This window comes from Mercenaria mercenaria, chromosome 9, assembly GCF_021730395.1.
Source record: "Mercenaria mercenaria strain notata chromosome 9, MADL_Memer_1, whole genome shotgun sequence".
In the NCBI taxonomy this organism is placed as follows: domain Eukaryota; kingdom Metazoa; phylum Mollusca; class Bivalvia; order Venerida; family Veneridae; genus Mercenaria; species Mercenaria mercenaria.
In genome coordinates, this window is record NC_069369.1 from 44276009 (window position 1) to 44300143 (window position 24135).

General features: G+C 38.2%; 1 protein-coding gene across 1 annotated transcript in view; it reads right to left on the bottom strand.

Moving 5' to 3' along the window:
• The window catches only part of LOC123546154 (structural maintenance of chromosomes protein 3-like), a 446003-nt gene that overhangs the window by 293134 nt on the left and 128734 nt on the right, over positions 1–24135 (bottom strand). Inside the window, exons 11-12 of the mRNA XM_053551316.1 lie at positions 14275–14396; positions 4294–4438 (exon numbers count right to left, since the gene is read on the bottom strand). Coding sequence (XP_053407291.1) covers positions 4294–4438; positions 14275–14396 — 267 coding nt within the window. The remainder of the gene's footprint in view (positions 1–4293; positions 4439–14274; positions 14397–24135) is intronic.

A 24135-nucleotide genomic window follows, 5' to 3' on the forward strand; every position in this document is an offset into this window, starting at 1 on the left:
AGATATCATCAAGGTGAACATTCTCACTAATTTTCATGAAGATCTCATGAAAAATATCGCCTCTAGAGAGGTCACAAGGTTTTTCTATTTTTTTATACCTACTGGCCTAGTTTTTGACCGCACGTGACCCGGTTTCGAAACTGACCTAGATACCATCAAGGTGAACATTCAGATCAATTTTCATGAAGATCCATTGAAATATATGGCCTCTAGAGAGGTCAAAAGATTCTAATAATTTTAGACCTACTGACCTAGTTTTTTACTGCACGTGACCCAGTTTCAAACTTCCTAGATATCATCAAGATGAACATTCAGACCAACTTTCATACAGATCCCATGAAAAGTATGGCCTCTAGAGAGGTCACAAGGTTTTTTTTATTATTTGACCTACTGACCTAGTTTTTTAAGGCACGTGACCCAGTTTCAAACTTGACCTAGATATCATCAAGGTGAACATTCTGACCAATTTTCATGAAGATCCATTCACAAGTATGGCCTCTAGAGAGGTCACAAAGTTTTTCTATTTTTAGACCTACTGACCTAGTTTTTGACCGCAGTTGACCCAGTTTCGAACTTGACCTAGATATCATCAAGATGAACAGTCAGACCAATTTTCATACAGATCCCATGAAAAATATGGCCTCTAGAGAGGTCACAAGGTTTTTCTATTTTTATACCTACTGGCCCAGTTTTTGACCGCATGTGACCCAGTTTCGAAAATGACCTAGATATCATCAAGGTGAACAATCAGATCAATTTTCATGAAGATCCATTGAAATATATGGCCTCTAGAGAGGTCAAAAGATTTTAATAATTTTAGACCTACTGACCTAGTTTTTTACCGCACGTGACCAAGTTTCGAACTTGACCTAGATATCATCAAGATGAACATTCTGACCAATTTTCATGAAGATCTCATGAAATATATGGCCTCTAGAGAGGTAACAAGGTTTTTCTATTTTTAGACCTACTGACCTAGTTTTTGACCGCACGTGACCCAGTTTCGAACTTGACCTAGATATCATCAAGGTGATCATTCAGACCAACTTTCATACAGATCCCATGAAAAATATGGCCTTTAGAGAGGTCACAAGGTTTTTCTACTATTTGACCTACTGACCTATTTTTTGACGGCACGTGACCCAGTTTTGAACTTGACCTAGATATCATCAAGGTGAACGTTCTGACCAATTTTCATGAAGATCTTGTGAAATATATGGCCTCTAGAGAGGTCACAAGGTTTTTCTATTTTTAGACCTACTGACCTAGTTTTTGAAGGCACGTGACCCAGTTTCAAACTTGACCTAGATATCATCAAGGTGAACATTCTGACCAATTTTAATGAAGATATTTTGAAATATATGGCCTCTAGAGAGGTCACAAGGTTTTTCTATTTTTAGACCTACTGACCTAGTTTTTGACGGCACGTGACCCAGTTTCGAACTTGACCTAGACATCATCAAGATGAACATTCTGACCAACTTTCATAAAGATCCCATGAAAAATGTGACCTCTAGAGTGGTCACAAGCAAAAGTTTACGGACGGACGGACGCACGCACTGACGGACGGACGGACGACGGACACTGCGCGATCACAAAAGCTCACCTTGTCACTTTGTGACAGGTGAGCTAAAAAGATCTTGGTCTCTGGTTACACTTCCTACAGTCCTACAATGGAATAACCTTGATAGCCGACTCCATTTGGCTCTCAAACGACACTCTTCAATTGTATACCGACAGTGCTGGCGGCAATACTGGGGGGTTTGGAATCTATTTCATGGGTCATTGGTCACAGGGCTTATGGGCCATTGGGTTGAAGAAGGCCTGACCCGGGATATGACCCTCTTAGAGTTATTTCCAGTTGTGGCAGCCATTGTCACATGGTCAGAATCATTTTGCAATAAGAAAGTACTATTCCGCATCGATAACCAGTTGTCATAGTAACACATTATTACATCTCAAACATACAAATCCGAGAGAGTTATGAATCTGGTCAGGCATCAGTTCTAGTGTTGGTTATGTTAACTCACAATATCTCAGTTAAGGCTACTTTCATCCCTTTAAGTAAGAATGTAATCACAGATGCACTTTCTCGTTCGCAGTGAGGCAGATTCAGACGGGCAGCACCAGACACAAATGGCAACCCACGCAGATTCCATCCCACCTCTGGAACATCTAGATTGTCTAACACAACTTTTAATTACCAGTCCGGTGGCAACCATGCTACAAGCATTCAAAAGTTATCCAACTTTTAAGAGTTAATTATCATTTACCAGACGTCTGGCCCGTCCCTGTAAAAGATCTCCCTACTTTTTATCGCTTACTGCTCCCATCAAAGTCTTTTTGCATCTTCCCTTTCCACTTACATATCGCAAATCAGTCATACCCACAAATTCCGGGGTCTGATGGACCCAACAAAATCTTTCTTGGTGGTTAAGGCAGTTGAAGGTCTACGCTGTATACAAGGGGGGCAGGTCAATGATCTCAGGGCTCCAATAACACTTCCCTTGCTTAGCAAAATAATTGCCAGCCAGAAAAACATATGCACCAGTACATATGAACAGGTTTTGTTCACCATAGCTTTCTCTTTGGCATTTTTTGGATTGTTACGTGTTAGTGAGTTCACTGCACCCAGCATCAAGACAAGGTTAGTGATGTACATGTGTCTAGCAACATGGTCCTCTTACGGATTTGATGGTCAAAAACTTACCAACTTGGTTTGTCAGTCACTCTATAAATTGAAGCTAAAGGTGGCATCTATTGTCCTGTTGATAGTTTATCTAAGTATCTAAATAACCACCCTAATTCAGGCAGCAGTAACCTTTTCATCCACTTCAATACAAAGCCACTTACAAAGTACCAGTTCTGCTCGGTTTTGCAGAAGGCTTTGCATTTCATAAACGCACCAGGTCATGTCAGATCTCACAGCTTCCGAACTGGTGGAGCAACCTACCTTCACAACAAAGGGGTGCCTGATGGGTTGGTGGAAGTGAGGCTTTCACTCGATACATCAGATTAACCTCCTAAGCTCCTTTCCCATTCCACCAAACTACATTACATATTGTCCTATTTTCAAGTCAACCATTCAAATTCTAACTGTCCCCAAATTATTTCAGGTCACCAATGTCTCTGGATAGTGGGGTCCTCAATTGTACCTTGGGCTGAACGAGCAGCAAAGCATGGTGACTCACAACTTGGACTCACAAAGCTGAACATGCAGAGGCATCAACATGGATGAGCTAGATAATCTTATGGACTCAATGTTGAAAGAAACGCCAATGCCACAACTCATAATGATCCATTGTGGCTCTAATTATTTGACATTGGACGGTATCTCAGGTAATACTCTGACAGAGAAAATCAAGTGTTCCATCTTGCGGTACCAAGCACTTTTTTGTGACACTATAATAATATGGTCGTCCATCATTCAGAGACGTTATTGGCATTTTGCACCTCTAGGCGCTGACAAAAAAACTGAGAAAAAGCATACTAGAGTGAACGCTGCTATCAAGCATTTTATTCTTACAAATGGTGGTAAATACATTAACAATGACAGTCATATCTCTGCTAAGGAAGTGAACTTATTCCATACAGATGGGACACACCTGTCTAATTTGGGGAACTCTATTCTAATCAGTAACTGGAAGGCAGCTTTACACTCACTATTCAATGAGACCACTGATAACACTATCCAACCACCAAGGTCAGCTAGCCTCTAGGGCCGGTGCTTTGACCTTAAGAAACCAGTGTCAAGTAACATAACTTTGAAGTGCACATCCCCTGCATATACAAGGACAGTCATCCAGTTAAAAAGCTTGATTTTTCTTAGCTTACATGTTTGTACTTATTATCCTTATTTGTTAATTTCTGTAAACACACCGCTTTCAAATGATTGTATTAAAAAAATTTATAGTGGGGGAAAATATTTGGCAAATCAAAATTAAATTCCACCAAATGGTTTCAGAGATTCTTTTAAAGAAAAGCTCAGGTGAGCTAAAAACAGGTCAAGCAAACAAATTAGAGGACCTTACAAGGATGCTACAGACTTTAATGAATATCCATCAAGCCCTTCATGAGAAGGTCTTTGAGGGTATTTTATTTTTAGCTCCAGGAGTCCCCACAAGGGGCCAAGTGCTCCAACTTGAACAAAAAGAAGAGAGGACCTTACAATGATGCTACAGACAAAGTTTAATGAAGGTCCATCAAGTATTGAAGTAGGCATGTTCTTACATATATAAGTTTCGGGGGGGGGGGGGGGGGGCCAGGGTGACTTTCAGCTATTTGTAAACAGACCTGCTCCTCTTTATCTTTAATTGCTTTGTTGAGAGACTTCAGTTCATTCTTGATCCAGGTATCTCGGTCCTCTCTAGATGTAAATTGATTTCCACGTCCTTGTTTAGCATACAGTTCTTTCCTTCTCTGTTCTGCAGCTTGCAACCTGTTACATATATAAGTACACAGTTAAATGCAACTAATTCATTTTATACTGGTTACGATTATCTGGGTCCATCCTTACGGTATTAGATACCTAATAGAAATGTATAAAAAATGGCATTTGCTTGGTATATTCTTAAAGCTTTGTTATAAATTTTGCATAATTTATGATATTTCCTCAAGATCAAGTAGAGACAAATTTCAAAGTGATGGCCATTGTCCAAAATGTTTGCACAGAATTTATTTTACCATTAATTTTGATGAAAGAAACGTCTAACTATTTGCTAACAATTATAAAATACAAACTAAAACTGTCAGTATCATTTTTTTCTAGGGTGCCTCAAGTAAAAGGATTTAATGAGATAGAATTCTCACTCCAACATTGAACAAGAGCGCCGCCAAGTGGGGCAATATACGCCCTAAATTTAATGAACTTGATTGTTGAAGCCCAAAGTACAGGAACAAGAAAAAGAAGAAATTCCAAAAAAAAAATTTTCAAAGTCCACAAAAAAATTCTTACCTGGTAAAGTTATGTCAAAATACATCTAAAAATTGGATGTACCATCAATGTTGTACCACAGAAAAGTGGTCTCGGTTTTTCCCTACTGCCAATAAAAAAAAAGTTTCAAAATAAGCTATTTATAGCAACACAAAAGGGAAGTAATTAAAAATAAAAACAAGAGCTCGTCAAACACGAAATACCCCCCTTGATGCAATTAGTAATTGCACAAGGAACAGAAATTATATGCTCACTGTAAACAAAAGTTCTACCATTCTGGTTTAATCTGACCTTGACCTTTAACCTAACAAGAGATTATAGAGTGATCTTGGCGCCATCCACTGAGCCATTTTTGAAGGTTCCAAATTTCAAGAAAAGCTCAAGGTCAAAATCAAGGTCAAACTTCATTTCGGTACAAAACAATGTGTATGTGGTCCAAATTTGAAAACTGTGGCTTGAGAAATGTGAAAGCAGGTCACTAGATCAATTTCAAGGTCAATGTTCATTTCGGTAGACAGAACTATGCATGTGCTTCAAATTTGGAGGCTGTACCTTCAGAAATGTGAAAGTAGGTAATAGGTAAAAATCAATGTCAAATTTCAATTCAGAACACAAAAATATGCATGCGGTCTAAATTTGAAGCCTGTAGCTTCAGAAATGTAAAAGTAGGTCACTAGGTCAAAATAAAGGTCAAATTTTATTTCGGAACACAAAACTATACAAGTGGTCCAAATTTGAAGCCTGTACCTTCAAAAATGTGAAAGTAGGTCACTAGATCAATAACAAGGTCAAAGTTTTTTTCGGTACACAAACCTATGCATGTGGTCCAAATTTGAAGGCTGTAGCTACAGAAATGTGAAAGTAGGTCACTAGGTCAAGATCAAGGTCAACTCATGTCAAGGTTCATCTTGCCATTCAAAACTATACATGTGGTCCAAATTTGAATGATGTACTTAGTTATGGCCATGAAGATTCTAAGTTTTTCCTTATATAAGTCTATATGAACCATATGACCCCTGGGGCGGGGCCACATTTGACCCTAGAGGGATAATTTGAACAAACTTGGTAGAGAACCACTAAATGATGCTACATTACAAAATATCAAAGCCATAGTCTTTGTGGTTTGGACAAGAATATTTTCCCTATTTAAGTCTATGTAAAGCATGTGACCCCTAGGGCGGAGCCATATTTGACCCTAGGGGAATAATTTGAACAATCTTAGTAGAGGACCACTAGATGATGTCATATACAAAATATCAAAGCCCTAGGCCCTGTGGTTTTGGACAAGAGGTTTTTCAAATTTTTTTCCTATATAAGTCTATATAAACCATGTGACCCCAGGGGTGGGGCCATATTTGACCCAGGGAAATAATCTGAAAAATCTTGGTAGAGGACCACTAGATTTTGCTACATACCAAATATCAAAGCCCTAGGCCCTATGGTTTTGGACAAGAAGATCAGAAACCACTTAACTGTTCCTGGCCAATGTGACCTTGACCTTTGACCTAATGACCTCAAAATTAATAGGGGTCATCTGCTGGTCATGGCCAACCTAATTATCAATTTTCCTGACACTAGGCCCAAGCGTTCTTGAGTTATTGCCTGGAAACCATTTTATTGTTCCTGGTCACTGTGACCTTGACCTTTGACATACTGACCTCAAAATCTATAGGGGTCATTTGCTGGTCATGATCAACCTCCCTATCAACTTTCGTGACCCTAGGCCTAAGCGTTCTTGAGTTATCATCCGGAAACCGTTTTACTGTTCGGGGTCACTGTGACCTTGACCTTCAACATACTGATCTCAAAATCAATAGGGGTCATCTGCTGGTCATTACCGACCTCCCTATCAACTTTCATGATCCTATGCCCGAGTGTTCTTGAGTTATCATCCGGAAACCGTTTTACTATTCAGGGGCACTGTGACCTTGACCTTTAACATACTGACCTCAAAATCAATAAGGGTCATCTGCTGGTCATGACCAACCTCCCTATCAACATTCGTGACCCTAGGCCTAAGCGTTCTTGAGTTATCATCCGGAAACCGTTTCACTGTTCAGGTTCACTGTGACCTTGACCTTTAATATACTGATCTCAAAATCAATTGGGGTCATCTGCTGGTCATTACCGACCTCCCTATCAACTTTCATGATCCTAAGCCAAAGTGTTTTTGAGTTATCATCCGGAAACCGTTTTACTATGCAAGGTCACTGTGTCCTTGATCTTTGACATACTGACCTCATAATCAATAGGGGTCATCTGCTGGTCATGATCAACCTCCCTATCAACTTTCGTGACCCTAGGCCTAAGCGTTCTTGAGTTATCATCCGGAAACCGTTTTACTGTTCAGGGTCACTGTGACCTTGACCTTTAACATACTGACCTCAAAATCAATAGGGGTCATCTGCTGGTCATTACCAACCTCCCTATCAACTTTCATGATCCTAGGCCCAAGTGTTCTTGAGTTATCATGCGGAAACGGATTGGTCTACTTTCCGACCGACCGACCGACAGACCGATCGACCTACCGACCGACATCTGCAAAACATCTTCGAAGGGGGGCATAATTATTGTAAGAGAACAAAAAGGGATCTGCCAAATAAAAATAAGAGCATTGCAATGCACAGCAATATACACAAAGCAGTCATATATGACCTTTGACCCCTTAGTGTGACCTTGACCTTGAAGCGAGTCATCCAAAACATGCACTCAGCACGTCGCCTCAGTGTGGTGAACATTTGTGCCAAGTTTCTTTGAAATCCTTCAAGCAGTTCAATAGTTACAGAGCAGACACAGCAAAGTCATATATGACCTTTCACTCCTAAGTGTGACCTCGACCTTGAAGCTAGTCATTCATAACAAGCGCTCTGCACGTGGTCTCAGTGTGGTGAACATTTGAGCCAAGTTTCTCTGAAATCCTTCAAGCAATTCAAGAGTTACAGACCGGACACGAAACACACTCATATGACCTTTGACCCCTAAGTGTGACCTTGACCTTGAAATGAGACATCCAAAACATGCGCCCTGCACGTCGTCTTGGTGTGGTGAACATTTATGTCAAGTTTCTTTGAAATCCTTCAAGGGGTTCAAGAGTTACAGAGCGGACACGAAATTGCTAAAGGACAGACGGACGGATAGACGGACACATAACATAATACGTCCCTTTGGGCGTATAAAAATGAAGGTGGAGTCCAGTGAGACTGTTTTTGTCACTTCATTCAAAAATAATCTTGGGGCAAAAGTAAAGCCCACCTACATTTCTTCCACAATATGTAATCTAAAGAGTAAAGGTGAAATAGAGAACTTTTACCGCATGTAACTCAGTATTTTTAAAGATGTTTAACTCTGCCCCCTTCTGTGAGGTAAATTCACTTTGAACAGCAAGAAATCGGGTAAGTAAGCAGGTGATTTTTTTTTTTTTTTGCAACAAGAATTTGTAACAGTTACCAACATCCCCCGCCTAAGGACAATTTTCACAAAAAATATTGCGTGCCAGTACAATTTATTTTATGCTCTTCAGTGGAATACTGAAATTTATCAGTGAAATAAAATTGATATTTTCACTGTTTCAAACAGTGAAAATATCATTTTTATTTTTCACTGGTACGGAACTACACTTGAATGCGAAAGAATATGAATTATAAATAAAAGAAAATTCCTTGCAAAATGTTCGTCCGTAAAGGTATAAATGTATAAAGATAATAACAGGATCATAAATATTTAAATTCTTTTATAAATAAATGTAAAACAAATCAGGAAACATAATAGAACTATTTACATTTTTCCTACAAAGATATTCTGACGTCACGGTATTATGACTTCAAGATACGATGCACGTGACGTTGCGCGGACAAACTGGATATAATTTGGTTAAAACCATTAAAAATGCATAAAATAAATAGAAAATTTGTTTGTTTTAGTGTAAGATCGAAATATATTTCACTCGTGAACACCATAATTTACATTTTCACTCGTGGCTGCGCCACTCGTGAAAATATTGCATTATAGTGTTCACTCGGTGAAATATATTTCGATCTCACACTAAAACAAACAAATATCCTCTATATCTTCTTCTAAGTAATAGGGCAGCATACTAACACAGGGTGGCCACCAAAAATCTGAAGTACATTTCCCTGATAATTCCCTGAATTTTCCCTGACAGGATAGTCAGTTTCCCTGATACTTTGTTCGGCGTAGCAACAATTGTGAATATAAATGTAGTAATATTATGGCCTTCATCCTCCCCTTCTAGCCATACTTTCTCCACCAATAAACTTGTTTATTTTACATCTATTTTATATACATATGAAATTATATTTATTTATTATATTTTGAAAATATACTAATTATTTATTTTATTTTCAGAATCCTGTTTGAATAATCAATTATATAGGTAATTTAAGATCTCATTGAGCAACTTCAGTAAGAGTAGTAAGCGTGGTAAGTAACAACTCAAAAAAGAAAACTACAATACTTCAGCAGCAATGACTTACATTTCACATACATGTACATACCATTATTTATTTTGTAACTTGTTGTGATACTAATTCCAGTGTCTTTTATTGCCTATAACATTGATTATTCAAATTAACAATGTGATTACAGCTTTAATCAGTTATCATGTTTTAATGTAAATGAACTGAGCCTGATATTTAACATTCTCCTTTACAATGCCACAAAGACACTACAATCTTCATAATCTTCATAATCATACTGCATATTAAAGCAGAAGGTTACAAATAAGCCTTTAAGCATTACAAATATTTAACTTTCTAAACATTATCAATGTTCTACATCACAAACATTCTAGCAATTCAGGTTTCTAACAAGCCAACTCACAAAACTACCAGTAACTGCAGTTTTCACTTTGAATTTAAAACACTATTAATGTTAGTACAACTATGTAAATCAAAACAGGATGTTACGTATACACATAAACAATCCAGCACTTTAGTTACTAATATGAGGCAGTGGGAAATAACTTTTCCTGCAGTTTTAACTTTTAATTTAAAAAGAAAAATATTAAATCTAGACAAATGGTCTTCAAAAATTGACATAAAAGTTTCTTCAAAAATAAATTAGTCACTAAATTAGCATACAACTGTCAACACCTCCTTGCATTCATAACAACAATTCATCTTTCTGCTAAATGGAGTTTAAAACTCAAGTCATGACATGGGACCCCAGCATAATGACTTTGTGGTCAGTATGGATTAAAAAAGCCTGTACTCTGATCAGGAACCATCCTGTTCATTTTAATTTTATAGACCTATGGCTGTTACAGTTAATGTGCACAAACAAACAACATGGATCCTGATCAGACTACACAAAATGTACAGGCTAGTCTTGATTCCATTACTGGTTTCAAAGCCAAAGAGTTTTCTCATGAAGTTGCTAATCTTATGGTTTTTAAAAATACATTACATAACTATGCTATTCAAGACCAATGCTAATGTTTGTTAATAACTAGCAAAAGTCTAACAAGCAACTACTATCAATACACAGGTGCTTCTAATGCATGATTCAAATGTTGGTATACATGTTGTTAATGTCAGTAATGTACTGACACTCAATTCATTTTAGTCTTTAGTTGTGTAACAACTTCTGCTTGCTTTCAAAGTACAATGTATTAGTATTTGAGCTCTGGGGCAATGGTTGCTCAATTCCATTTTAGCTTCTCTCCATTTTAGAAACAAAAACATATCTCTTATAGTTGATGAATAACAGTTTTAGAATCATCAAACAGTGAGTGCATTTGCTAAGTGTAGTATTCTGTATTACGGTATATAAAATAAATGTAACTATTATGAAGAGAAACCACCAGTAGCCAAGACATAATTATACAGTCTTTTAAATTTTTTATTTCAATTTTTGAAAAATTCCCTGATAATTCCCTGATTTTTTCAAATTCCCTGAATTTTCCATGCAGGGAATTTTTTTTTGGCCTTTTTCTCTGTTTTCCCGAGCTGGTGGCCACCCTGAAAGATATGGACCTGACACGCCCATCAATGCACTATCCCTTAATGTCTAAGTGTGACCTTGACCTTTGAGCTACGGACCTGGGTCTTGCGCGCGACTTTTCGTCTTACTGTGGTACACATTCATGCCAAGTTATTTGAAAATCCATCCATCGATGACAAAGATATGGACCGGACATGCCCATCAATGCACTATCCCTTCATGTCTAAGTGTGACCTTGACCTTTGAGCTACGTACCTGGGTCTTGCGCGCGACATGTCGTCTTACTGTAGTACACATTCATGCCAAGTTATTTGAAAATCCATCCATCGATGACAAAGATATGTACCAGACACGCCCATCAATGCACTATCCCTTAATGTCTAAGTGTGACCTTGACCTTTGAGCTACGGACCTGGGTCTTGCGCGCGACACGTCGTCTTACTGTGGTACACATTCATGCCAAGTTATTTGAAAATCCATCTATCGGTGACAAAGATATTGACCGGACACGCCCATCAATGCACTATCCTTTAATGTCTATGTGTGACCTTGACCTTTGAGCTACGGACCAGGGTCTTGCGCACGACACGTCGTCTTACTGTGGTACACATTATTGCCAAGTTATTTGAAAATCCATCCATTGATGACAAAGATATGGACCGGACACGAAAAATGCGGACAGACCGACAGACGGTTCAAAAACTATATGACTCCCTTCGGGGGCATAAAAATTTATATATCTATGGAAGCCCTGGAGGGACAACTGATTTCCGTACTTCCCACTTCTAACTTTTGCACTTCTCACTTCCAACTTCTTGACTTCCTACTTGCTACTTCTAACTTCCACACTTCAGACTTCTAACTTCTGCACTTCTGACTTCTGCACTTCCTGACTTTCGACTTCCAATTTCCAACTTCCACACTTCTTACTTCCGACTTCTTGACTTCCTTCTTCTAACTTCCGCACTTCTGACTTCTAACTTTCACACTTCTCGCTTCCTGACTTTCGACTTCTGATTTCCAACTTTTATACTTCCGACTTCTTACTTCCCTCTTCTAACTTCTGCACTTCTGACTTCTAACTTCCACACTTCTGACTTCCTGACTTCCGACGTCTGCACTTCTGACTTCCAACCTTCCCTCTTTTGAAGTCGGAAGTAAGAAGTGTGGAAGTTGGAAGTCAGAAGTGTGGAAGGTGACAAGGTTTTTCTTTGATTTGACCTAGTGACCTAGTTTTTGACCCCAGATGACCCATTTTCAAACTCGGCCTAAATATCATCAAGGCAATCATTCTGACCAATATTCATGAATATCAATTGAAAAATACAGCCTCTATCGCATACACAAGGTTTTTCTTTGATTTGACCTAGTGACCTAGTTTTTGACCCCAGATGACCCATTTTCGAACTCGGCCTAGATTTCATCAAGGTTATCATTCTGACTAATATTCATGAAGAAGAATTGAAAAATACAGCCTCTATCGCATACACAAGGTTTTTCTTTGATTTGACCTAGTGACCTAGTTTTTGACCCGAGATGACCCATTTTCAAACTCGGCCTAGATATCATCAAGGCAATCATTCTGACTAATATTCATGAAGAAGAATTGAAAAATACAGCCTCTATCGCATACACAAGGTTTTTCTTTGATTTGACCTAGTGACCTAGTTTTTGACCTGAGATGACCCATTTTCGAACTCGGCTTAGATTTCATCAAGGTTATCATTCTGACCAATATTCATGAACCTCAATTGAAAAATACAGCCTCTATCGCATACACAAGGTTTTTCTTTGAGTCGACCTAATGACCTAGTTTTTGACCCGAGATGACCCATTTTCGAACTCGGCCTAGATTTCATCAAGGCAATCATTCTGACCAATATTCATAAAGATCAATTGAAAAATACAGCCTCTATCGCATACACAAGGTTTTTCTTTGATTTGACCTAGTGACCTAGTTTTTGACCCGAGATGATCCATTTTCAAACTCGGCCTAGATTTCATCAAGGTTATCATTCTGACCAATATTCATGAAGATTAATTGAAAAATACAGCCTCTATCGCATACACAAGGTTTTTCTTTGATTTGATCTAGTGACCTAGTTTTTGACCCCAGATGACCCATTTTCGAACTCGGCCTAGATTTCATCAAGGAAATCATTCTGACCAAATTTCATGAAGATCAGTTGAAAAATACAGCCTCTATCGCATACACAAGCTTAATGTTGACAGACAGACGACAGACAGACAGACACCGGACATTGAGTGATCAGAAAAACTCACATTGCTCAGGTGAGCTAATAAAAATTCCAAAGTTAACATAAAAACGAAATTGATTCAAACACATTTAAATTATGTTTATACACAATTACACCAAAATTTCCCTAACAATTCACTGACCTTCAAAAAATCATTTTTCCCTGACTTTTCAAGGTAAGTGGCAATCCTGTATAATTTGTTATGGAAACACAAGAATTAGTAGTTTTCACTAAACTTTTCCATCTGACATTGAAAAGCATTTGTAAAGGGGTACCTGAGGTATACTGCTTTAATTATAAAGCTTTACATTTAAAGACCAGTTTAATACCTATACCTACGTGGTGTATTGGTCAAGACTGCAGGGAAGTTTTTATTGCTGCAAAAGCCCAGGTTGGATTCCCCGACTCAACATCATTTTTTCTTGATTTGGCATTTTTAAAATAGTTTAGAAACAAAAACTCATATTCTATTGTTCATAAAATGCACAAACTTCAATTTGAAAGAAAGATTATATTTAGGCAAAATCTGATGTCAGTGCCTTAAAGTACCACCGACACAAATATAGGTCATATGGTGACTTTACGGCTTTGGTGGAGAAAGACCTCAGGTGCCCCTCTGTGCATTATTTCATCATGGGCAGGCACCTGGGTAGTACCACCGACCTTCAATAAGCCAACTGCATGGCTTCCTCACATGAAAAATTCAACACCCTGAGTGTGGCTCAAACCCACATCGGTGAGGGGCAAGTGACCTTAACCCCTTGGCCATGGAGGCCACACCTCATCTGTAGGTATAGTTTGTGTTAACTGTAAATGGCCCTTTTGAAAATAATGGCCATCTTGAATGAGATTTTTTGGGCCCACTTTACTTTTGAAGTGTGAAATGTGTTATGAAGAATTTCTAAAAGTTTCATACTTGTATTACCATTCACACAATTTTCCTATGTTCAAATCCATCATAATTCATGTTATCATGCCAGTTTTTTTGGTGGCAATAGAGCATGTGATGTTTAAGTACTTAATTCACATTTATGACAACTATATGTACTAATAATTTATCAGCATATAGCATGACTAAAACCATTCAAATACAAACCACTATAATATATAGTGTTTACATACTGTTGTGTACACTCCTCTTCCCTGTCTCTCAGAGATTCATACTGTGGTGTTATATTCTCCAATGATGTCTGTGTCTTTGCAATCTTTTCATTCACCTTTCTCAGATCCTCTTCCAACTTTTTCTGTAAAGCCAAACAAGACAGTTCGTCTCTTCCCAAACAGGTTAAAGAATTTTTTATCAGAATATCATGCACAAAATTCATCACGAAACAATGTAAATACTTTTACAGATTTTAAACGAGCTGTCAGAGGAGACTGAACATGTCTACTTCATTCCTGGATAGTGAAACAGGGTTTTGTAATATATTATGCGGATGATAAAGTGAAGCAACTGTTGCAAGTCTGGATCAGTATCATTAACAAGAGATTGTTTTTCAACAAAAATATATGTCTCCCACCATTTGTCACACAGAAATTGTAAAATGCCACGAATTACAGGTCATAGCTTCAACGAAAATCATTGAACCAATACACACAACTAGATTGGCAGTAATCATGCCTAACATGTTTGGTGAATTCCAACCAGTGGTATAGGAAAAGTAGCAGAGACATCAAAGAATTCTAGAAATCAAGGGTCATGGCAGCACTTAAAATCATTAAAGCTGAACATGCACACTCAACTACTGTGAAATCGTTATTATTCTTGGGGGATTAATTTTAGTGGATTTCGTGGTTCAGCTCAACCTCGAAATTAAGTCCCAACGAACAAATTATGCCCTTGATAATGTAAATTGTACTCAATGTCACCAAAAAAGACACTATAGATGTTCGATCTGGTCCGTAGTCCATGCGGCAGTACCAACCTGCACCTTTTCGTCTAGTTTATGGAGGCTCCATCAATGATAAACATCGGTATGCGTAGGAACAAAACGGACTATTTCATTCAGATATTTACCCATGGTTTGTTTACGACATGCTCATTAAAGTAAAAGTAGATACTAAAAATAGAAGTTTGACGTAGCTTCACGTGCCAATCGCACTATGCTGTGGCTGTTATTTGATTTTTTTCAGCCCCGCTCTGCAATGTTTATATTAACTGACATGTAGTAAACTACTACTACTTTGGGACTATTAAATATTATAAATTAATACAACAGTCTTGTCAATTGAATGAATATTAATGTCGCAAAAAGGGGCATAATTTTGTAAAATTGCAAAACAGGGTAATGGAACCTGTACAATGTATATACGGATGGACGGATAGCTCAGTGGTTTGCACACTGGCCTTCCAATCCTGAGGTCAGGGGTTCAATCCCTGGCAGCTACTCGGGAATTTTCAGAAACGCTTTTCAGTGTTTCCCACCCAACTAGAGGTGTACGGGTCAGGAACCCAGGCAATCCTTGTGTGTATCAGTGCTATACACTGGGCACGTTAAAGAACCAGGCTGTCTATTCGCAACGAGCTAGGCTAAGTTAGCCGGACAAGCCTGTATCTGATTTCTGATCTCTCTGTCACGGGGGCTTTGTCTCACTCTGTCCCTCTGGTCAGATCACTCTGTGTCTGTACTAGTAGAGGATGAATTATGCGCCCAGTGTGGCTGCATTTGAACTATGTAAAGCGCCTTTGAACGTGAAATTGATCATAAAAAGGACGCTATATAAATTTGGTATAATAATAATAATAATATATTAGCTCATGACAATGGACAATTGTGTGAAGTTTCAATCAATTCCCATTAGTGGGTACTGAGATACCAGCTTACATACAAAAACTTAACCAAAAACTGCTAAGTCAAAAAAGGGGCATAATTTTGTAAAAATGCAAAGCAGCGTTATGGAACCTATGCACTGCATGTCAGATTATCACAGTAATCAAGTGTGTAAAGTTTCAATCCTTCCCATTAGTGGGTACTTAGATACCAGCTTACATACAATAACTTAACCAAAAACAGCTAAGTCAAAAAAGGGGGCATAATTTTGTAAAAATGCTATATAGAGTAATGGAACCTATGCACTGCATGTCAGATCATCACAGTGAACAAGTGTGTGAAGTTTCAATCCATTCCCATTAGTGGGTACTGAGATACCAGCTTACATATAAAACCTTAACCAAAAAGTCAAAAAAGGGGCATAATTTTGTAAACAAGAGCTGTCTCCATAGGATGACACATGCCCCCGATGGCACTTTGAATGAATAGTTATGGCCGATGTTAGAGTTTAGGACCTTTGACCTATGGAACTGGGTCTTACGTCGTCTTACTGTGCCACACATTCATGCGTAGTTATTTTAAAATCCATGCATGAATGACAAAGATATGGACCTGACACGCCCATCAATGCACTATCATGAAAAATGACCTTTAACGTCTAAGTGTGACCTTGACCTTTGAGCTACGGACCTGGGTCTTGCACGCGACACGTCGTCTTACTGTGGTACACATTCATGCCAAGTTATTTGAAAATCCATCCATGGATGACAAAGATATGGACCGGACACGCCCATCAATGCACTATCCCTTAATGTCTAAGTGTGACCTTGACCTTTGAGCTACAGACCTGGGTCTTGCACGCGACACGTCGTCTTACTGTGGTACACATTCATGCCAAGTTATTTGAAAATCCATCCATGGATGACAAAGATATGGACCGGACACGCCCATCAATGCACTATCCTTTAACGTCTAAGTGTGACCTTGACCTTTGAGCTACGGACCTGGGTCTTGCGCGCGACACGTCGTCTTACTGTGGTACACATTCATGCCAAGTTATTTGAAAATCCATCCATCGATGACAAAGATATGGACCGGACACGAAAATTGCGGACAGACTGACAGACCGACAGACGGTTCAAAAACTATATGCCTCCTTTCGGGGGCATAAAAAGCAAATTAGAGTTATGGAACCTGTGCAATGTAACTCAGTTTATCACAGTCAATAAGTATTTCAAGTTTCAATCCATTCCCACAAGAGGTTACTGAGATACCAGCTTACATACAAAAAATTAAACCAAATCGGGACGTGGACGCAGATGAGGATGCGGACGCATAGGTGATTCCAATAGCTCTACCTATTCTTAGAATAGTCGAGCTAAAAAGGGCCATAACTGAGCTAAAGTCCTTGTCCTAGTTATGTAGTCTTGCATACATAATATTATGTAGATTATGATGGTAAACAAGTGGTCAAAGTTTCAAAGCTATATGACAAACAGGTTAGGCAAATTATGGACTGCTATGAAAAACTTAACTGATTTCCAAGTCCAACAAGAGCTGTCGGAGGACAGCAACACTTGACTATTCAACAGCCTTGTCAACTGAATGAATATTGGAAGTCCAAAAAGGGGCAAAATTTTGTAAAATTGCAACACAAGGTTAAGGAACCTGTACAATACATGACAATGGACAATTGTGTGAAGTTTCAATCCATTCCCATTAGTCGGTACTGAGATACCAGCTTACATACAAAAACTTAACCAAAATTTTTTAAGTCCAAAAAAGTCCATAATTTTGTAACAAGAGGGCCATCAAGGCCCTGTATCGCTCACCTGACCTATTGACCTAAAGATCATCAAGATTAACATTCTGACCAAGTTTCATTAAGATATGGTCATAAATGTGGCCTCTAAAGTGTTAAGTAGCTTTTCGTTCGATTTGACCCAGTGACCTTGTTTTTGACCAGACATAACCCAGATTCGAACTTGATCTAAAGATCACCAAGGTTAACATTCTGACTAAGTTTAATGAAGATACAGTCATAAATGTGGCCTCTACAGTGTTAACAAGCTTTTCCTTTGATTTGACCTAGTGACCTACTTTTTGACCCCACCTGACCCAGATTTAAACTTGACATATATATCATCAAGGTTAACATTCTGACTAAGTTTCATTAAGATAAGGTCATTAATAAGGCCTCTACAGTGTAAACTAGCTTTTCCTTTGATTTGACCTGGTGACCTAGTTTTTGATCCTACATGACCCAGATTCAAATTGGACCTTGAGATCATTAAGATTAACATTATGACCAAGTTTCATGAAGATACATCGTAAAAGTGGCCCCTAGAGTGTTAACAAGCTTTTCCTTTGATTTGAACTTGTGACCTAGTTTTTGACCCCACCTGATCCAGATTTAAACTTGACCTATAGATCATCAAGATTAACATTCTGACCAAGTTTCATGAAGATATAGTCTTAAATCTGGTCTCTACAGTGTTAACAAGCTTTTCCTTTGATTTTATTGAGGGTAACATTCTGACCAAGTTTCATAAAGATTGGGCCCAAATTGTGAATGCTAGAGTGTTAACAAGCTTTTCCTTTGATTTGACCTTGTGACCTAGTTTTTAACCCCAGATGACCCAATATCGAATTCGTCCAAGATTTTATTGAGGGTAACATTCTGACCAAGTTTCATTAAGTTTGGGCCAAAATTGTGACCTCTAGAGTGTTAACAGTCAAATTGTTGACGACGGACGACTGACGACGGACGATTGACGACTGACGGACGACTGACGGACGACGGCGGACGATCACAAAAGCTCACCTTTGACCACTTCGTGCTCAGGTGAGCTAAAAATGCAAAGTAGAGATATGGAACCTGTGCAATGCATCTATATCAGATCATCACAATGAACTTAAAACTTAACCAAAAACAGCTAAGTCAAAAAAGGGGGCATAATTTTGTAAAAATGCTATATAGAGTAATGGAACCTATGCACTGCATGTCAGATCATCACAATGAACAATTGTGTGACATTTCAATCCATTCCCATTAGTGGGTACTGAGATACTAGCTTACATACAAAACCTTAACCAAACAAGAGGGCCAAGATGGCCCTAGGTCGCTCACCTGAGAAACACACCATAATACACCATAACAGTGTAAACATAGACCTAGTGATTGCATGGAATAAATATTCTGACCAAGTATCATTAAATTTGGAGCAAACACAAGTATTTCTTTTATTTGACCTAGTGACCTAGTTTTTGACCCCAGATGACCCATATTCAAACTTGACCTAGATTTCATCAAGGAAATCATTCTGACCAAATTTCATAAAGATCAATTGAAAAATACAGCCTCTATTGCATACACAAGGTTTTTCTTTGATTTGACCTAGTGACCTAGTTTTTGATCACAGATGACCAATAACCAAACTGTACCTAGATTTTATCAAGGCAATAATTCTGACAAAATATCATAAAGATCAATTGAAATATACAGCCTCTATTGCATACACAAGATTTTTCTTTGATTTGACCTAGTGACCTAATTTTTGACCCAAGATAACCCATATTCAAACTTGACCAAGATTTTATCAAGGCAATCATTCTGACTGAATTTCATGAAGATCAATTGAAAAATAAAGCCTCTATCGCATACACAATGTTTTTCTTTGATTTGACCTAATGACCTTCTTTTTGAACCCAGATGACCCATATTCTAAGTTGACCTAGATTTCATCAAGGCAATCATTCTGATCAAAATTCATGAAGATTAATTGAAAAATACAGCCTCCATCGCATACACAAAGTTTTTCTTTAATTTGACCTAGTGACCTAGTTTTTTACCCAGATGACCCATTTTCAAACTCGGCCTAGATTTTATCAAGGTTATCATTCTGACCAATATTCATGAAGATTAATTGAAAAATACAGCCTCTAACGCATACACAAGGTTTTTCTTTGATTTGACCTAGTGACCTAGTTTTTCACCCCAGATAACCCTTTTCGAACTCGGCCTAGATTTCATCAAGGTAATTATTCTGACCAAATTTCATGAAGATCAGTTGAAAAATACAGCCTCTATCGCATACACAAGCGAAATGTTGACGGACAGACAGACAGACGACAGACAGACGCCGGACATTGAGTGATCAGAAAAACTGTGAGCTAAAAACTGAGATACTAGCTTACATACAAAACCTTAACCAAAAATTTCTAAGTCCAAAAAAGGGACATAATTTTGTAAAAATGCAAAGTAGAGTACGGAACCTGTGCAATCATGTCAGATCATCACAGTGAACAAGTGTGTATAGTTTCAATCCATTCCCATACGTTGATACTGAGATACCAGCTTACATATAAAACCTTAACCAAAAATTTCTTAGTCGAAAAAGGGCCATCATTTTGTAAAAAAGCAAAATAGAGTTATGGAACCTGTGCAATGTTAGTCAGTTTATCACAGTAAATAAGTGTGCGAAGTTTCAATCCATTCCCACAAGTGGTTACTGAGATACCAGCTTACATACAACAAGAGGACCATGATGGTCCTGAATCGCTCACCTCTTCCCACATGACCCAGTTTTGAGTATGACGTCGTTTTTTTTATTATTTGACATAGTGACCTAGTTTTGAACATGACCTAGGTATTATCAAGATAAAAATTCTGACCAATTTTCATGAAGATCCATTGAAAAATATGGTCTCTAGAGAAGTCACAAGGTTTTTCTATTATTTGACCTATTGACCTAGTTTTCGAAGGTACGTGACCCTGTTTTGAACTTTACCTAGATATCATCAAGGTGAACATTCTCACTAATTTTCATGAAGATCTCATGAAAAATATGGCCTCTAGAGAGGTCACAAGGTTTTTCTATTTTTATACCTACTGGCCTAGTTTTTGACCGCACGTGGCCCAGTTTCGAAACTGACCTAGATATCATCAAGGTGAACATCAGATCAATTTTCATGAAGATCCATTGAAAAATATGGCCTCTAGAGAGGTCAAAAGATTTTAATAATTTTAGACCTACTGACCTAGTTTTTGACCGCAGTTGACCCAGTTTCAAATTTGACCTAGATATCATCAATATGAACATTCAGACCAACTTTCATACAGATCCCATGAAAAATATGGCCTCTAGAGGTCACAAGGTTTTTCTATTATTTGACCTACTGACCTAGTTTTTGATGGCACGTGACCCACTTTCGAACTTGACCTAGATATCATCAAGATGAACATTCTGACCAATTTTCATGAAGATCTCCTGAAATATATGGCCTCTAGAGAGGTCACAAGGTTTTTCTATTTTTAGACCTACTGACCTAGTTTTTGACTGCACGTGACCCACTTTCGAACACGACCTAGATATCATCAAGATGAACCCTCAGACCAACTTTCATACAGATCCCATGAAAAATATGGCCTTTAGAGAGGTCACAAGGTTTTTCTATTATTTGACCTACTGACCTAGTTTTTGAAGGCACGTGACCCAGTTTCGAACTTGACTTAGATATCATCAAGGTGAACGTTCTGACCAATTTTCATGAAGATCTTGTGAAATATATGGCCTCTATAGAGGTCACAAGGTTTTTCTATTTTTAGACCTACTGACCTAGTTTTTGACGGCACGTGACCCAATTTCGAACTTGACCTAGATATCATCAAGATAAACATACTGACCAATTTTCATGAAGATCTTGTGAAATATATGGCCTCTAGAGAGGTCACAAGGTTTTTCTATTTTTAGACCTACTGACCTAGTTTTTGATGGCACGTGACCCAGTTTCGAACTAGACCTAGATATCATCAAGATGAACATTCCGACCAACTTTCATAAAGATCCCATGAAAAATGTGACCTCTAGAGTGGTCACAAGCAAAAGTTTACGGACGCACGGACGCACGTACGCACGGACGGACGACGGACACCGCACGATCACAAAAGCTCACCTTGTCACTTTGTGACAGGTGAGCTAAAAACTTAACCAAATCGGGATGCCGACGCCGACGCATGCGCGAGTACAATAGCTCTACCTATTCTTTGAATAGTCGAGCTAAAAAGGGCCATAATTCATCCAAAATACTTCATGGTTCATACACATTCTTTCAGACAAAATTCCCTGACATTTCCCTGACTTTTCCCCTGACATGAAAGCATTTTTCCCCGACTTTTTGGTTCGGTACGATACAAACCAAGTCACCTAGTATGACTTTTGTTATCTTAAAATGTGCACATTTAGTGGTTCAATTTTAAATGAAAAATAGAATGTTGGCCTCCACCACGCCTACAGCCAACCCTTACCTCCTTTTTTGACAAACATTTACATTGTTTAATATTTTGTTTGTTTATTCCAAATCAACTGGATATGGAGCTGGTGATTATACAAAACACATTGGCAAGCAAAATGACATGAATTATCATGCATTAAAAAGTAATCAAATACACTGTTTCAAACAAACAAATGTTTTTATGTTATGACCAATAGACAATAAAGCAATTTCTTTTGGAAACCTGAACATATTAGCCAAAATCGAACTGTTTTTCTGAACATAGCTTTACTAAATTACATTAAAATGGAATTGTCATTCTGATTACCAATTACAAGAGGGTCATGATGACCCTGGATCGCTCACCAGAATAATATGAGCTACATGTTTCAAATGTCAAACTGATGATTTTTAGAAATTTTTTGGAAGATTTTCCGATGTACAATCAAGTAACCCCTTGGGCGGGGCCAATTTTACCCCGGAGGTCATGATTTGAACAAAGTTTGTAGAAGTGTACTAGGAAATGTTACATATCAAATATCTAAGATCTACCCCTTCTGGTTTATTTTTAGAAAATTTATGAAGATTTCCCTATGTACAATCAAGTAACCCCTGGGGCTAGGTCAATTTGACCCGGGGGGGGGGGGGGGGGGGTCAAGATTTGAACAACTTTTGTAGAGGTCCACTGGGCTATGCTACATGTCAAATATCTAAGCTCTAGGCCTTCTGGTTTATTTTTAAAAAAAATTGAAGATTTTTCTATGTACAATCAAGTAACCCCATGGGGCGGGGTCAATTTGGCCCTGGGGGTCATGATTTGAAAAAATTCTGTAGAAGTCTACTAGGCAATGCTACACGTCAAATATCTAAGATCTAGGCCTTCTGGTTTATTTTTAGAAATTTTTTAAAGATTTTTCCATATAAAATCAAGTGACCCCTGGGGCGGGATCAATTTTGACCCCGGGGGTCATGATTTGAACAAATTTTGTAGAGGTCCACTAGGCAATGCTACATGTCAAATATCTTAGCTCTAGGTCCTCTGGTTTATTTTTAGAAAATTTTGAAGATTTTTCTATGTACAATCAAGTAACCCCATGGAGCGGGGTCAATTTGATCCCGGGGGTCATGATTTGAACAAATTTTGTAGAGGTCCACTAGGCAATGCTACACGTGAAATATCTAAGCTCTAGGCCTTTTGGTTTATTTTTAGAAAAATTTTGAAGATTTTCTTATGTAAAATCAAGTGACCCCTGGGGCGGGGTCAATTTTGACCCCGGGGTCATGATTTGAACAACTTTAGTAGAGGTCCACTATGCAATGCTACATGTCAAATATCTAAGCTCTAGGGCTTCTTGTATTTGAGAAGAAAATTTTTTAAGATTTTTCTATGTAAAATCAAGTGACCCCTGGGGCGGGGTCAATTTTGACCCTGGGGTCAAGATTTGAACAAAATCGGTAGAGGTCCACCAGGCAATGCTTCATACCAAATATCTAAGCTCTAGGGCTTCTGGTTTTTGGAAAGAAGATTTTTAAAGTTTTTCCTTTCGGTTGCCATGGCAACCAGAGTTCTGCATGGAATTCAATTCTTTGAATAATTTTTGTAGAGCTTCACCCAAGGAACATTCCTGTGAAGTTTGGGTGAAATTTGCCTAGCGGTTTATGAGGAGATGTTGTTTGAAGTAAAAGTTTACGGATAACGGACGCCGGACGGTGACCCATCCTAATAGCTCACCTTGAGCCTTTGGCTCTGGTGAGCTAAAAAAGAGTAACATCTATAGGATATATACCATGCAAAACACCTTGGTAGCAAAAGCATGTCTTTAAGGTATTGTAGATAATATTATGTTCAATTTTATATATCGCACATAAAATAAGCCCTGCATAATTAAGTGACAGTATTGCATACTATTATATACAAGCAAGCTGATCAGCCCCATAT